The sequence below is a fragment of the Hemiscyllium ocellatum genome, chromosome 5 (genome assembly GCF_020745735.1).
Source record: "Hemiscyllium ocellatum isolate sHemOce1 chromosome 5, sHemOce1.pat.X.cur, whole genome shotgun sequence".
In the NCBI taxonomy this organism is placed as follows: Eukaryota; Metazoa; Chordata; class Chondrichthyes; order Orectolobiformes; family Hemiscylliidae; genus Hemiscyllium; species Hemiscyllium ocellatum.
Genome location: NC_083405.1, coordinates 118,094,433 through 118,112,168, shown reverse-complemented (window position 1 = coordinate 118,112,168; position 17,736 = coordinate 118,094,433). Strand labels below are relative to the sequence as shown.

Here is a 17,736-nt window from a genome sequence, read left to right as displayed (position 1 = left end):
TGGTCATTGAATGATGGGCACTTTGAAATTATACCAAATTTTGTGTCCTTCCTATACCATTTTTGTACATTTCATGATAGGAAGGGTTCTACTTTGTACTAACCATTCTGATCAAACTCTTGCAAACCCTTTCTAATGTCTGCACCATTGGCTTAGTACAGGTCTTTCTTTTTCCCTCTTTTTGCTTCTGTGAAGCGTTAAGGATGTTTTCTATGTTAAAGGCAAATTCAAGTTGCTGTAACAAACTGGTTGTGTTTTCTGGTTAATTTGTCGTGATTTCATCATGTCACATCACATCAATGCATGTTTTAGCAGACTCTGCTATTGAATTCATTATCTACCATATCTTTTATGTTAAGTCTTCGTGTGCCCCGTGGATGACCTTATAACTTGAAATTCTTAATCTAATTCCTAACCCTAAACTACAAATAAATTGCAATTCTCTAAACCTAATTACCTCTCCAGGTGTTCTCAATGCCCGCGGAAACAACCCATTTAAATTATTTTCTATTAACACCAACAATCTGTGTGGAAATGGCACTATCCTTAAAAGGAAAGTTGTGAAATTATTTGTTCTAAAATCTCTCTTATTAACTTATTTTCACGAAGTCATGTTTATGTTCAAATTACTGTCTTTGCTTTCTATAATTTGTTTGAAGCATAAAATTAAATTGCCTCCAGTTCACAAATCACTTTTTTGGCATGAGTTTACATTCCTGTCCCTTTAGTTTCTTTCTAATTTTCTCCTCTTGCAAAAAAGGCTTGAAATCTGTCTTGGAATGCAGAGTCACAAATACACATTTTCATTTGAGAGTTTAATCAGTATGTAAAATCGATTTTAACCCGCCCTTCATTGCTCCCTCAGTAGTCGGTTGGAGCAGTGTGTGGGAGGGGTGAAAATTGGGTCAATTGACTTAAGAGCCCTAAATTACTTTATCCTGCTGATGACCATTTTTCTGTTTCCTCATTCTGAATTGTGGAAATGTAAGTTTCAACCTTACTGAGATTAGTTACTTCAATATTGAGACAGGGATCGAGCATGGGATCTCCTTTTCTGAATCTTCGCTGCTGCTCTTTATGATAGATTTATGCTCTAGTCTCCAATGCTACTGCTGCACTGCCAAATTATTAAATTAGCTGCATGAAAACATTTTTGAAAACTTGCTGTTTAACAAGTTTTCATTCACAAATTCAAATTGCTTAGTCTTTGTTTAATTATGGAACGTTTTAAAAGCTTTATTCTTCAACAGATGTATCAGCTTCCAATGGAATTACAAATTATTTTGTTTTTTTATCTGCAGAATATACCTGGAATTCAAAACATGAATAAGCTACCAAATCAATTTCAGACATCTGTTCAACGCAATAGCAATCTTCGTGAATTGCCTATTGCGCCTCATAACAGTAGTGTAAGACATCATCGCCCTTTGTCAGCTCCCGCTGCTCAAACGACATCCGTTTCCGGGACGAAACCCACAGCCTCAATTGTAACCTCTTCACGTGTGAAACAGACTGTTCAAAGTGCACCTACTCTTCAAGGTTCCCCAGGGGTGAGGGTGCCGCAGAAGAACTTGCAGCAAAAAATCAAGAAACAAAAGCCGATGTCACAGGATTCTACAGTAATAGAGGTCAGAATTTTCTCAAACACATTTGTCAACTAATTCTTTGAAACTCTGCAAAAGTTATTTGAAAATAATTAGTGGATTCAAGCAGAGTGACTGATATCCGATTCTCAAGTTTATTCATGTGAAATGTACAACAGTTGGCATTAAGAATTGCATGAACTTGTATTAATGGTTTATCTTTTAAACTGACTTTTTCACTAATGTTTTGTATTATCAGTTTTGGATGAAATTGTTGGTACAGTTTAAGTGCGCGAAACATATTTTGCATTTCTGTCATGATAGAGTATGCCTAGTTGTCTACAAGCCTCTGTCTATATTTATGCAAAATCACCCTGAGTTTCAATGTGAGAGAGCCACCATTCAAATTTTTTTCATGTCTGCTTAATTTAGTGGAGGATGAGTAAAGAAATTTATGATGATTTTTGACCATATTAGATTAATTGTTTGCTCATTACCTTCACGACATGACAGCTCTTCAGAATTTGCTTTGTATTCAGCTTGTATCACTTGTGAAATTGAGTCCATTGTAACCAAATAGAGATTTTACTGGCTAGCAATCATTTATTTCTTTTGTAGTTAAAGATTCAGGTGTTAAAGTGTGGGATTTGTTTTATGGCCATATAAGCAGCTTGTTAATTTGAGCAACCATACGATAGTGCGGTTTGACCGACAGCCTTGGGGCCTCATGCAGTCACCCATTTCGAACAAAGTGACCCATTTCTAACAGGGAGTGTACCTTAGAAATTGTGAATTGTTGCGCTATCATACCATGAAATCTGAATGGCTTGATTATTTTGGAAACTTCAGCTGACAAAATATCACTTGCGTGATCGTGCTGAAAAGGGAGACGTGTTGCTGAAGCTTTTTCATCAGGACAAATGCAAAATCTCAATGTTCCCAACAGTTTAGACTGTGGAAAATGAATGCTAACTGGGTAAAAATTCAACTCTGATTCAGTAATGTCACAGGAAGAGGAGTTAGGAGTGTAAGTACTTGGACTCCTGGATAATTGAACAAATGCACAAGACATGCTCATGATTTTAGAGTTAATAGAGACTGTCTGCCTGTGTCAAGTGTGAATGAGTCTAAGGATTATTTTAGATTGGTTGTTAGCTTAGCTGTTAGTGGATTCAGGATCTACATTCCCTGTAATTTTCTACTGCCTGGTACTGCAAGGTCCTTGCATAACAGGCTTCCAAAATTGGACATTCCCCCTTGCAGCTTAGGGGAAAAGTCAGTTAAGATTGATCAGTAAGTGCGGGCCAGTTGTGGAATCACATTGAGGAGTGGATGCTTCATTTCAGATTTTACTTTGAATTTGGAGCAGGAAAAGCTATTGGACCCCTTGAGCCTGTTCTGCCCCCCACTAAGACAATGGCGGGTCAAAGGAGCATGATAGTTTTTTGAAGGGGTTGCACCTTAAATTTTGGTTCAACTTCAGCCCCACAGTCCTGGTCTACAGTCCAAACAGTGGGTCATGGAGGGGGCTGTCTGCCCCTCTTTCACATTTGCATCCATGCTCTGATGTTTTTGGAGCGTGCAGTGCTCACCAGCACAGTATAAGGTGTCTAGAGACTGGTGGGCATCATGCAGCACCAATATTGTTTGAATTTTGTAAATCTCTGTGTAAAAGCTTCTATTCAATTGTTAAGTTGTGTTATTTGATACGGTGCCCCAGCAATATTGATTTTAACTATTTTTTGACTTCCCTATTGAAAGAGTTGAGGGATGTTTACTCTGCGACTAACCCCATGCTGCCCCTGTCCTGGGAATCTTTGATGGCAACGGTGTTCAATAAGCTTTACTTTCAGTTTGCTTTCATATTAAAACCGTAATGGAGCTTTACTCGGTACCAAACCCTGTTTTGCATTGGTCCTGAGAGTATTTATTTGATGGGGACAGTGTCAATGGAGCTTCGTTTTCAGTTTAAAAGTGTAGAGGGCCCGTTGCTTCCTCTGTGATAACAATTTCGTAATCAGAGTTATCTTACCACTCAGTAAGATGCTCATCCATAATTGCCATTCTATTGAGTGGCTTGCTAGACCATTTCAGAGATAAGTTAACAGTCCACCATATTGCTATAGGTCTGGAATCACATGAAGGTCAGACCAGATGATGATAGCCGATGTCCTTCCCTAAAAGTCATTTGTGAACCAGTCTTTTTTAAAAATAATGATTGACAATGGTGAACTACATGGTCCCCATTGCATTTATTTATTTTATTAAATTCAAATTTCACCAGTGCCATTTGGGCCCATCTGAGGACCCATGTCCTCACATCATTAGCCTGGATCTCTGTACCACTAATCCAGTTATGTAACCACCACTCCCATTATCTGGTTGTTAGCATATTACTGTTTGTGGAAGCTCTTCTGTGTGTGGTTTGGCAGCTGCATCCCTTAAATTATAACCATGGCCAAATTTTAAAAATGCATCATTAGTTGTAAAGTGCCTTAAGATATTCTGTGATTGTGAAATGTGTTGTAGAATTTTTTGTACAATCACTTCTATGTCTCTATCAACAAGTTTATTTCCAGATATTGATCATGCTTTACGTAAATAACTTGCTGATATCAGTCCTGGATTTTACTTTGGCTAGGTTCATTATGTCCATCTTGAACTAATTTCGCAATTTCCTTTTTAGTATGTTTATTGCATATGGCATTGTCGCTAAAACAATCAATTCTTGGTGTTAAGAGCCTTGTGCTGCCTCCTTCAATCACAATAGTTAATCTGGTAAAGGTATTTCCACAGTGCTGTCAATGAGGAAATATAAAGATTTGGCCCCGACCAATTTAGAAATGTTAACATATCCAAGTCTGACACTTAGAAAACCAACCCTGTCTCATTTTAAGGATTAATTAGTTGCAGCAGGCGATTGAACCATAGAGAAGCCCAAAGTAGTCTTTCATTATCTGAGGCCAGCCCAGTTTGGATTCCATTAGGAAGCTCTTGACCTCATTACAGATTTTGTTCAAATATGAACAAAACTGCTGAATTCCAGAGGTAAGGTGAAAGTTACAACCCTTGGCATCAAGGCTGCATTTGACTGAGTGCGGTATCAAGGAGCCGTCGCAAAACTGGAATCAGTGGGAATTAGGGAAAGCTGTCCGCAGGTTACAGTCGTACCTGGCAAATAGCAAGGTGGTTGTGGTTATTGAAGACAATCATCTCAGCCCCAAGGCATCTCTGAAGGAGATCCTCAAGGAAGTGTCCTAGGCCCAACCATCTTCAGCTGTTTCGTCAGTAACTTTCCCTCCATCATAAGGTCAGAAGTGTGAATTTTCGCCAGTGATTGCCCAACATCCAGCACCACTAGCGGCGACTCAGATACTGTAGAAGCCCATGTTCAAACGTGTAGGTCCTGGATAATATCCAGTCTTGAGCTGACAAGTGGCAAGTAACATTTGCAGAACACAAATGCCAGGCTGTGACTATCTTCGTCGCCATCACTGAATCCCAACTATCAACATCCTGTGAGGTTACCATTGGCCAGAAACTTAACTGGACTTGCTATATAAATACATTAGCTACAAGAACAGGCCAGAATCGAGAAATACTGCAAAGTGTAATTCACAAACTGACTCCCTAAAGCCTGTCCCCACCGTTTACAAGGCACAAGTAAGACGTGTGATGGAATACTCCTCAGTTGCCAATCCAGCAGCACTCAAGAAGCTTTATGTCATTCAGGACAAAGCAGCTTGCTTAATTGGCTCCACATCCACAAGTGATTATTCAATCTACATCAACACTTGGTGCACACTTTTGCTATTATCTACAAGATGTACTACAGAAATTCACCAAAGATCCATTGACGGTGATGGTCACACTCCACAAATGAATTTTGAAAAATAAAATCAAAAAATATACCCCCTCAGACTGCACATAAACAACTTGAACTTTCCTCCCCATCAGTGTCATGGTGAGCTTCCTGCATTGGTCTTTTCTCTATCCTCAAGTCAAAAGTGATGAAATGCATGCCTCTCCTTTGCACTTAGGGCTGATGATTAGAATTTTACCCAATTTCTGAAGTTTATACATGGTCAGAATATTGTTGGAGGCCAAAGCCAAAAGGAGGATGCTTTCATGGCAAACTACAATGAAAAATAATCCAGAGGTAACACAGTCCTTTTCAATGTAGAGATTTGATAAAGACTGGCTAATCTCTTGCCAGCACATCTCCAGCCACCAACCCTTTTTTTCTTTAACAGTATTCTCTGTCTTTACTGGTTTCAAATCCCACAACTCCCTTACAGTAGGGCTTACCTACACCAGATTTACAGCAGTGGTTCAAACAGGGAATAAAGGGATACAGACCATGTGCAGGCAGGTGAGATTAGTTGAGAATGGCAGCATGGTTGGCACAGACATGGTGTGCTGAAGGGTCTGTTCCTGGTTGTACTGTTGTGTAAATTCTATGTAAGAAGGTAGCTCACTACCATCTTGTTAGGGGAAGCTTGGAATGGGCAATAAGTGCTGGCTCACCCAGTGATGCCTGCATTCTGTTGAGGAATTTTTTAAAATTGGTCAGCTATTGGGGATATTTAGTGTCCACTCAGTCTTTGCTAGGGTTACTTGGCTGGTTAGCTGCTTTGTGATGCTGAGTGATGCCTACAGTACTTGTTCAATTCCTGTACCAGCTGAGGTCATGATAAAGGTCCTGCCTTACGTATGTTGGTCCTCAAGTTGACTGCCACGAGTTATCTGTCTAATGAGAGAGTCACCCTATGGTCCTCTGAGACTTTGGTGACTTTATTGTTACCTTATGGTAACAATATAGATAATGAAAATTGTTCTCTCAGTAATAGTATGCAAAAATGCTCTGTAGATTTCTGAGTTAATGTTATGTGGAGAGATTGTGCAGCTATCTGGTATGTGGGCAGATATCACTTCTGTTTCACTCAACTATAAGAAGGAAGTAGTGATATAGGTAATGAGAATGATCCAGCAGAAATGGAGAGAACGTCATGGAGAATGATTGACTTAGCGTATTAGCTTCCACTAATTTAGTAAAAGTTCATGTCATGTCCTTGCTCACTCTTGAAAAATTACAAAATCACAAAACATAATATACTAAATAAAACAATTTCATTCAAGCAATAAATTTTAAGATGCGTTGAGGCATTCAGTATTTTTTTGTTGAAACATTTTGCATACTGCATTTGGCAGGTATTTTAAATCAGTGCTTGGCTGTTTTAATTGACTGTGTTGTATAGGACCTAAAGACAAAGTCTGATCTCTATTCCAAGGCAATCAATTCTCAGATTCCTGCTCTCAGTGGAAGAGCTCCACAGGGGGATCCTTCAATAAAGGTCGTGTTTAATTGCTGATTGCTAAAGAATTGAGCACCTTGCCACTTGCAACTTCGGGATCAATTCCAGAAAGGGAGTGTTAATTTATCTATAAAATGGCTGGTGGAGAAACATGTTCAGGAAATTACTTTGCATAAAAATGCTTTTGGCTCTTCCCCAAACTCTATAAATAAGCACTCTGTTATAATTTATTTCAGTAGAGAGGCAAGTTCCAGCTTTCTGAAATGACAGAAGACTTTATTTGGTGCATCTTCTTCATTGTGGAGTGCTTTGTCTACAAGCAGTGTAAGTTGCCCTCTGTTCCACAGGAATTGGCATCTCTGCTGAAATGTGGAATTTGGCAATCAGACATAGTTTTGATCTGTGTTGCCTGTAGTTTTCTAACTGCAAATATCTACAAAATTCAATTCTTCTGGCCTATTCATGTATCACCTTGCCTTTTTTTCTCCAGCTCCAGCCAATTTAAGGAAATTGCTTTGATTGTCCACCGAGTAAATATATCATATAGTGTAATTCAGTTCCAGTGATTGATCAATAAGTGATAATGAAATGATGAGCTCACTCCTAAATAATAGGAGCAGAATATCCATTGGTCAACCTGTGATGCCACTTCTCTCGGTGGGTTGAAGAATTTCCCTCAAGCAAGATACTAGCTGACATTCTAATCTAAACATGAACTTAATGCCGAAGAATGCGCATTTGAAAATTGCGCAGGCAGACATCTAAGAACCCCGATCTCAACATGTCACATTTTTGATAGCGGATACTTGTTCACTTCAGGCATCTCCCAGTTTTGTCTTCAAGTCTCTGTGTTACCTTTTGGTTGAAGTTCAGATGGTTATGCTGTTTGGGAATATATTGGAATTATTTGAATACATTAGACAAATTGGTCTAACTTTACTGTTTTTGACAATTTCAAAAACTGTGCCCAGCAATTGGCATGTGGAAGTGACATCATCTAAAGGGTAGTACCAGCACTTATGAAATAATCATGCAGGCATTGTCTTTGTGCTTATTTTTTGTTCAAACCAGCCTTCCCTACCCCAGTCAAAGACGTTCTTTTAATAAAAGTGAAATTCACTGTACTTCCCAGTATTATGGAGTATGTTGGACAGTACATTGTGTTGAAATCCACAAATCAGAAAGATGTTGACAGATATGTCTTGCTTCTCTCAATTCTCATCTTGGAATTGAAAGTGGAGCAGTGGTGAGAATTTTGGCTACCTAGCCCACGTTTTCCATGAAAGACACTGTAAAATGTCAGGTTGGTGTATTCAGTGCTAATTTTGTTTTAATGGTATGAGACAGTTACAACAAAACTACTTTTTTAAACTCTGCAATTTCATTTTTCAGAGAATGTGAAGACTCAATACTTATATTACAAATGTGTGTTATTAAATTTTTAAAACATTGTCTATCTCTCCATAGGTCCTTCTGTTTGTCCCAAACAGTTGGTCTGCTGCTTGTATGTGATTGAAATTTAAGTTATAGCTCCTGCTTTTCACTTCCTGTGATAAACTTTGCATGTCTCTGAGGATTATTCAGTTTGATGAAGGAGCATTGCTGTTTCTTGCTATGCTATCAGGTAACCTTTAAAGGCTGCCACACTCTGTGAATCACTGGCTAAGTGAAAGTCTGCATTCAAAAGCCTGCAGAACTTTGGCACCTGTCAATTGTGCTACTGACCACAGCATCACTTGACTAAGTCCCAGTACTGCTCAGGGCATATCACTTCACAACTAATTAAGTTCCATTAAAGCCCCAACAATAAAATAATAATTTAATTAAGTTGACTTTTCCTTCAAGACTGTGACTAAAAATTCTATATAAAGGATACACATTCACAATTTAACTAAATTGTAATTGAGTAATATGCACAGGTTGTTGATTTTAAAATTGACAAATTTATCAACAAAACTTAGTCATAGGTGTACAGCATGGAAATAGACCCTTTGGTCCAACCCGTCCATGCTGACCAAGTATTCTAAATTCATCTAGTCCCATTAGCCAGCATTTGGCCGATATTCCTCTGCATCCTTCCTATTCACATACCCATCCAGATGCCTTTTAATTGTTATTGTTCCAGCCTCCACCACTTCCTCTGGCAGCTCATTCCATTCATGCATCACTCTTTACCTGAAAATGTTGCCCCTTAGGTTCCTTTTATATCATCTTCCTCTCTCCTTAAATCTCTGCCCTCTAGTTTTTGACTCCCCCAACCCAGCGAAAAGACTTTGCCTAGTTGTCCTATGCATGCCTCATGATTTTATAAACTTGTAAGGTCATTCCTCAGCCTCCAACACTCCAGGGAAAATAGCTTCAGCCTATTCAGCCTCTCACTACAGCTGTAATCCTTTGACCCTGGCAGCATCCTTGTACATCTTTTCTGAACCCTTTCAAGTTTCACAACATTCTTCCTTTAGGAGAATTGCACAGACTACAATATGATCTTGATCAGATGGGCCAGTGTGTCAAGGATTGACTGTTGGAATTTAATTTAGATAAATGTGGAGTGCTGCATTTTGGAAAGGCAAATCAGAACAGGACTTACACATGTAGTGGTAAGGTCCTGGGAGGTGTTGCTGAACAAAGAGTTTGGAGTGCAGGTTCATAGTCCCTTGAAAGTGGAGTCACAGATAGATAAGATAGTGAAGAAGGCTTTTGATATACTTTCCTTTATTGGTCAGTGTGTTGAGTACAGGAGTTGGGAGGTCACATTGCGGCTGTACAGGGCATTAGTTCAGCCAGTTTCTGCCTTTGTCTTTTCCAGTGTCTAGGTCGATGCCAGATAATCTGAATCATTTCATTTCTTCCTTTTGAGACTTCATAGTGATTGGTAAGGCTGAATGACTCACTAGGCAATTTCAGAGAGCAGTTGAGAGTCACATTGCTCTGTGTCTGGAGTCACATGTATGATAGAACAAGTGAGAATGGCAGACTTCCTCCAATTTCCTTCCTTTTAAGCTATTAGTTTATCCAACAATTAGCAGATGGGTTTTTCCAACAATTGGCAATGATTTCATGGTCATCCATAGATTCTTAATACCATTTTGGTTTAGAATTTCTGGTATTTTGCATATTTTCCCTACTTAATACAAATGGCAGGTGTTCATTTTAGCTTACTATTTCTTCAGCTTGGCTTCTTTGTTTCCAGTAACATCTTTGATGTTCCACATTTCCAATAAATAGTTTCTTTCACTAAGCTTCATTAACGTGTGAAAGTCAGAATCTGAATACCTCGTTAATGCTCCAGTACTAGTTTAACACAGTGAATGAAGTTGGGGACTTGGGGCAGTGCAATTAATGAATTATGCCAAAGAAAAAAAGCAAGAACTGCAGATGATAGAAAAATGAAATAAAAACTGAAAAAGCTGGAGGAATTCAGCACGTCTGACAGCATTTTTGGAGAGAAAGCAGAGCTGATGATTTGGGTCACTGAATGCTTTCCCTCCACAGATGCTGCCAGACCTGCTGAACTCTCCAGATATTTCCTCCTTTGTTAATGAGCACTTCCATTTGAGAGCCAAAAAGCTGGCATAAGAAGTTTCCAGGTCCTGAAAAAGATTACACAAGAAACATTACTAATTTTTTTAAGGTTATTTTGAGTTCCAGTAGTGATATTCTTTTGATCCTAAAATCAATTCTTGAGCCTTCCTTGATGAGAGCACACTCCATTTTCGTGACCACAATCAAATTGTGAACCCATAAGACTGTCACTTGACCTCTCCTTTCCAAGTTGATCTTGCACCAAAAAATTTAAATTGGGCTTAGGATTCTGAATGATTTTTCACAGGTGTCAAACACAAACAATGGTGTTATGAAGAGTGACTTGTGTGCAAACTACAGTTCTGTTCAAACTATTTACAGTAACCATAAGGTTCAAAATAAACTTGCTAACTGGTAATAGATATTTTCTTTTACTCACTTTTGCAATCTGCCATTTGCTTAGCTCTCACTTTAAGGAAGCAAGATAGAAGAAATCTACATGGAGATTATTATGCAGAATTTGGATGCTGGCCAGGAATTTCCAAGCCAGGAAAAAGAAATACAGTAATGCTATGTTTTTTCTTTGTGTATTAATAGTTTTCCCTTGACCTAAAAAAAAAGTGCCCCAGCTTTAATTTTTGAATTTTATAAGATTAGTAAATGCTGAAAAATTAGAACACTAAGATGGGGGAAGAAAAGGTAAAGTGTTATAATACCTGCTAACTAAAGCACAACAGTGCTGTCCTTCACCTGCCCTCCACAAACCAGTATGAATTCAAAAACATTGAGAGGAAGATATTTACATTTCTGAAATTCCTGTGGAGTCCTGGCTTTTCATTTTTCTCCTGTAATAGTTCTGTCCTAACTATAAAGAATATAAATGCAATTGAGGGAACCTTATTGGGGGCACCAAGAGTTTTAAAATGAACCAATTGGGGAACAGGACAAAAGTAAGGAAATGGGAAAAAAAAACTGAGGATTCTGGAAACACACAGTAGTTAGTCATCACTGGTAGCAAATAGTAAAATTATATCTCTGGCTGTTAATGTTGTGTCCTCCATATGATTGCGTTGGTTTCTATCTTACTCAGAAGCATCAAGAACACACATCTTTTAGAGAAGCTCTGTTCAGTCAGCTAGATTTGAGCATCTTAACAATACCATGAAATCAGTAGATCACTAAGGTTTAACTGTGACTAAAAAGAGGACCTGCTGAGTTCATTTGTGTTCAAAATTTTGATTCAGCTGCACAATTGAAGCTGAGGTACCTTACCTTTAATGACTGCTGTCGTTAGTCCATGTGTTTTGGGCCCACTCTTTTCAGCAGTTTTACAGCCATTTAAACAATTGAAAAACTACTTAAACTGATAGTATGAAGCTGCCAAATAAATAATCAGTGAGTGGGTCTCCTATTGATTTCCATCAGATAATCCAAAGGTCCCAACATTACTGATACCAACTTCAACTAAATTCACTTCACAGTTGGAGACACAGGATACTGCACAGACTATGGGATCTGACAGCATTGTGGTATTGTCCTGAAGACTAGTCCTGCGCAGCTTGTGATGCCTTTAGCCAAGCTGTTTTTATACGGCTGCGACTCTTGCATCAGCGTGATGATGTGGAATATTTCCTGGATATCTCCTCAAGACAAAAAGCAGGACAAATTCAATCTGACCAATTACTGCTCCATCAGTCTATTCTCAGTGATCAGTAAAGTGACGAGGGGATCGTCAACGGTGTATTCAAGAAGCAATAACCTGCATACTGATGCTCCATTTGAATTTTTCCAGGCTGACTCTGAAGCCCTAGCAAAACAAAATCACTGGGAATCGCATTAAAAAATGCCACTTGTTGGAGTCCAATCTGTCCCAAAGATAAGTGGTTCATGCTGTTGGAAGTCAATTATCCCAAGTCCCCAGACATTATTAAAGGAGTTCCTTGGGTCTTTGGGTAGCCTCCTTGGCCCAATCATCATCACCTGCTTCATCAATGACCAATCTTTCATCACAAGTTCAGAGCGGGGTTTTGGTTTTCCTGATCGCATAGTGATGAATACCATTCGCAACTCCTCAGATACTGATACATGCATATCCAAATGCAACAAGACTTGGACCATGTTAAGGCTTGGGTTGATGTTGCAAATGACATTGCATGGTAATTGCTTATGTGTGCAATGACCACCTCCCACAGAAGTGAAACCATCCATCTTCACTTGACGCTCAATGGCCATGCTATTACTGAATTCCCCACCATCATCATTCTTGGGGTGGTACTATTGACCAGAAATTGAACTGCACTAGCCATCTAAGCACATTTTTTGCAAGAGCAGTTCAAAGACTGGTCCTGGTTCTGTGGCGAGTAACTCACCTGATATACTTCAAATCCTGTAAGCCATCTATAAACCACCCATCAAGAGTATGATGGATCGCTGTCCATTTGCCTGGATGAGATAGCTCTCTCAATACTCAACACTATTTTTTTGGATAAAGGATATTTTTTGGAGTTTGGGTCTGTTCTGATCTATTAGGACCCTTTGGAAAACAACTTGGTTTAACCTGATCAGGCCCGTCACTTCAGATTGCCTGCCATGTCAACACATAACTATGCTCCAGGGCTAAAATCTCTGTCTCTGTCTTGCTGCAATGCTCCAGCAAAGCTCAACACAAGATGGAAGAACAACACTTCATTTTCCATTTGGGATCTTTGCAGCCTTCTGGGCTCAATATTGAGTTGAATAATTTTATGGCTTAGCACCTCGTCCCATGACCTTACCCCAACCCCATACACTAGGTCTTGTCATCATGTGGGCTACTACCACAAACCCACCCATTGTCATCTCCTAATGGTCCCTGTTAGTCGCAGTTCATTCTCCCAGGCTTTCCTTTATTTGCCCAACAGTTTTGCCTTTTCTCTGGGCTCCATCTTTTTTTTTAAACTCCTTACCCCTCCCTCAGCCTTTTCACACATATATCAATCTTTTCCTACCTACAATCAGTTCTGAAGAATCATCACTGGACCAGAAATATTAACTCTTTCTACCTACAGATGCTGCTGAGTTTTTCCAGCAATTTCTGGTTTTCTTTAATACGTGCAGACATGTTGAGTTCGACCTTTTGAGAAAAGTAACTTGATCCGTTTGGGCCAGGCAAAGTTTTTCCAAAGGGCCCAAAGTCAGCATGTCTACGGGACTAGTTAAGTCTGCTTCAGTCTTCGGGTATACAGAGAAGGGATATCTGATCTGTGCAAAATATTTCTTCAAATTCTCTTCTATTTCAAAGTGCAGTTTTCTGATTGTTAATTTCCATCCTTTCTTACACCCATCCTCTGAGACCATAATTTACTTCAGATACTTTATTTTTAAATAAACAAATGTTTTGATTTTATATTTCATGATGGTTTATTCAAAAATTTATTTGGTACCCCTTTTCTTCTATCATTGTCAGTTGAAGGTTTAAAACATTTACCCATAACCTTGGCCTATCACCTAATCTGCACAACCTAATGCCTTGTCTTTCAATTTGGTGCCATCTTTTATTTTCCTTAGTTTGCTATGGATGATTCTTCCTTCTCAATTCTTTTTATTCGGACGTGGGATGAGGGTGTCAGCTAGAATGTATTGCTCATACTTAATTGCCCAGAGGGCAGTTAAGTGTGAATCACATTCCTTTGAAGTCTGGTGTCACATGTCGACCAGATCAGGTAAGGATGACAACTTCCAACCCTAAAGGATGTTCGTGACCTAGATGGGTTTTTCTGGAAATTGGCAGTAGCTTCATTGCATCATTCGACTCCTGCAGATTTTTATTGAATTCAAATTCATTCATCTGCTAGGTGGGGCTTGAACCCGTGTCCCCAGAACATCATTTATGTCACTGGATTAATAGTCCAGCAATAATATCCATGAGGCTGTTGCCTCCTCTTATGTTGAGAAAGATGGACAATTCTTTCTCATTACTACTTCTCTAAATATTATCTTGATAAATATCAACTGACCTGACTTAAATTGATTTTAGTCAGCTTTATTCAACTTTGTTGTCCTACCTCTGTGCAGGGATTACTTTTGTTTTCGCAATTTCAGTCCCAAGTTTCTTGCCTTCAGACAATTTAGCATACAATGATCAGTCTTCCCGAAAGAATCATTTGTTGTGAGGTTAATAATTAATTCTATCTCACTATTCATCTCCCATGTCTAAAATAGTCTTTTCCACAGTTATTATTTCAAGAAAGTATCCTGCATACATTCTTTAAACTCAGTCCCCTGACTACCTTTGCCAATTGGGACTGTCCAATCTGTAGGAAGATTAAGACCACTCCGGATTATTGCAGCACTTCCTTGCGAGCTTTAATTACAATTTGATTTATGTTTTCTTCTACCTTGTAGCTACTGTTGGGTATCTGAGGACTAGTCCCACCTGTAACCTATGTTTTTCCTGATGTCCTTACTTATTTACAACCAAACATGCCTACATCTTTACCTTGCAAACCAGGTTCATTTTCACCACAATACTCATCTCCTCTTTCATTAGCAGGGACAATCTGTCCTTTCTTTCCAGTTTTTCTGAACGGTCAGGTCAATGTTCAGATTCCAGACCAGATTATATAGAACATTGCAGTGCAGGCCCTTCGATCCTCGATGTTGCGCTGACCTGTGAAACCAATCTGAAGCCTGTCTAACCCACACTGTTCCATTTTCATCCATATGTCTATCTAATGACTATTTAAATTACCATCCAATTACCTTGCAACCATGTCTTTGTGATGGCAATCGAATCACATCCGTTAATTTATGTTAATGTCATCAATCTCTTTCCAAATGCTTTATTTTAAAATCACCCGTGGGTTTGGGCATTCCTGACAAGACCAGCAATCATTGTTCATTCCAAATCGTCCAGAGCACAGTTGAGTCATGTGGATTTCTCTGGGTCTGGCTTCACATGTAGGCCAGACGAGGAATGACAGCAGATCTTCTTACCTAAAGGATATTCATGAACTAAACAGATTTTTACAACAATTGACAATTGTTACATGGCAGGTATTGGATTGCAAGCTAGCCAGTTCTATATGCTTGATCAAATTCTGCTTTTCCCTTGCCAATGCTTAATATGTAAAAAAATTATAAGAAAGACATACTCTTATAGTAATTATTTTACAACCATAGTTCAGTTGGTAAACTGGTTTCCAAGTTTTTGTTAAAATAACATAAATGTCAAAGATAGTAAGTCATTAATTTTTCAAAGGATATTTACATTCTTTGTATTTTGTGTGTCTTCATGTTGAATTATGAAATTTACAGTACAAAAGACTATTTAGTTCCACAGCACCGAAACATTAATTGGAACAAGAGACTTTGTTATTCTCCTGTCCTTTCCCTGTTTTCTTTAATGTTTTTCTCTTTTGAATGAAATGGAAGAATATATGCACATGAATTTTTCGTGTGCTTTTCTTGCAAGTTGTTCTGCTATAACGTGTTTCATCAGTGCAAATTGGCTATAATGCGATTGACGAAGTGTGGCCATAGTTTAGATAACGTGAACTTTCTACTGAATGGATGTAGCGATTTTCTATAGTTCAAGATTCTAGAGGAACACAACTGTCCCGTTATAGCAGAACGACCTGTACTTGAATTACAAAAGACTGTACTTTATGGCTACTTTGAAAGCAGCAGTTACTGTGAGTATTTGTTCGACTTTTAATTATCATCTTCGGACTAATTGCGTTCTGTCGCAGTTTTTCTGCAGGGAGAGAATGAACTTTTTAAAAATTTCCCAGCATCTTCCATTGTTCAGCATGAGCTAACTTAAAGGAGTATGGATTAGCTTCACTGCCTTGCTGCACCACTGCATTCCATCTCTCAAAGTTCTGGCTGTGACATTGTCTTAATGTGCAGTTTGACTCTCAACAATTTGTTTTGTATTTTCTGCACTTAAGTAGGCAGTTTCAAAATAGTTTAATTTTGTGTGTCTGAATTTATGAATGTTTTTTCATTAGCCTACAGATGAAGATGAGGAAACACGAGTGTATCGTTTGAAAATTGAAGAGCAGAAAAAACTCAGAGAAGAAATTCTGAAACAGAAGGAACTCCGACGTCAGCAGCAAGCCGGTGCCCGAAAGAAAGAATTGCTTGAACGTCTTGCACAACAACAGCAGCAGCAGCCGCCTGCTGCACAGCAACTATCACAACCAATAAATACTTCACAGGCTCCCCAGAACATTAACACATCCACACTACAAGCTGTAAGCCTAGTACAGCCAAACATAAAAAACAGACTATTCACAAAGAAACAAGTCACAGGAACAGGAACACAACAGCAATTTATTAAAACTCATCAAACTGGAAATGTTATACAGGTTCAAGCAGAAATGAAAAAGAACATCAACCAAATCAAACCGATCAGACCTGCACCTTTAAATCCACTTCAGTTTCCAAAAGTTGTTCAGTCTAAACCTATTAACTTACCAGGATCTAGCATGCAATGTGGAAAGGTGATTGTCCCTTCAGTCAAGACTCCAGAATTAAAACCTGGTGTGAAACGGACTGTAATGCAAAGGATGAACAGTGGAGGAGGGGATGGACCTCACATTAATCCCAAGATAAGAGTCCTCAAGCTTCCAACTATGGTAAGACCCAGGTTTCTTTGTACATGTGCATTGTGCAATTGCTAGAAAGAAAACCAATTTTGTTTTAACTTTGACAGTGATTATCTCGGTTTATGCAAGTCATATTGCAGGTGCGAATATGAATTTTTGGTTTTGTATGTTTTGTTCCAGCTTTGGTTTATAATTTACTCATCTTCATTTCAAGGTGTAAATAATTTGCAAAAGCAGTTTGGTTTTAGGAGCTTGAAAAAAATCCTGTTGCATCAGAAAAAAAGTTGTAGCATGATTTATAGAAATCTTGTCTTTCATTGTTCCTTTAGTGTCATTGAATGTGGCCTTTTAGTGCTGAGTATACACAAATATCTTTTTTGCCAGAGGTTCAGACACTTTTGTTGTGCATTCACAAGTGTTTAGGAAGTTAAAATCTGATATAGCCTCACAGTGCATCTTTTTGTCATTTACTTGTTATGTTTAGTACAAGTTAATGTTGCAAATTAGGACTATTCTTTGAAAATAAATCAACATTTTTGACTTGATAGTGAGTCACCTTTAAATCTGATTTTTGTTTTGCCAGACGGTGTTGCTTGTAGAAGTGCAAAATAATCTATATGTGACCTCCAGTAAAATCTCCTGTAGGTAATGCCCATGTGTGCTAATTAAACTTTTGACTGATATTAATAGTACTTCAAATAATTCAGGTTTTATACCTTAAGG

The 17,736-nt window shown here is 38.5% G+C and overlaps 1 protein-coding gene across 3 annotated transcripts in view; it reads left to right on the top strand.

Annotated features, from left to right (window-relative positions):
- Positions 1 to 17,736, top strand: part of rbm33a (RNA binding motif protein 33a) — a 155,592-nt gene that overhangs the window by 87,175 nt on the left and 50,681 nt on the right. For all 3 annotated transcript variants that reach the window (XM_060825133.1, XM_060825134.1, XM_060825132.1), the window contains exons 14-15: positions 1,302 to 1,628; positions 16,414 to 17,043. In XM_060825133.1, the coding sequence (XP_060681116.1) occupies positions 1,302 to 1,628; positions 16,414 to 17,043 (957 nt within the window). The remainder of the gene's footprint in view (positions 1 to 1,301; positions 1,629 to 16,413; positions 17,044 to 17,736) is intronic.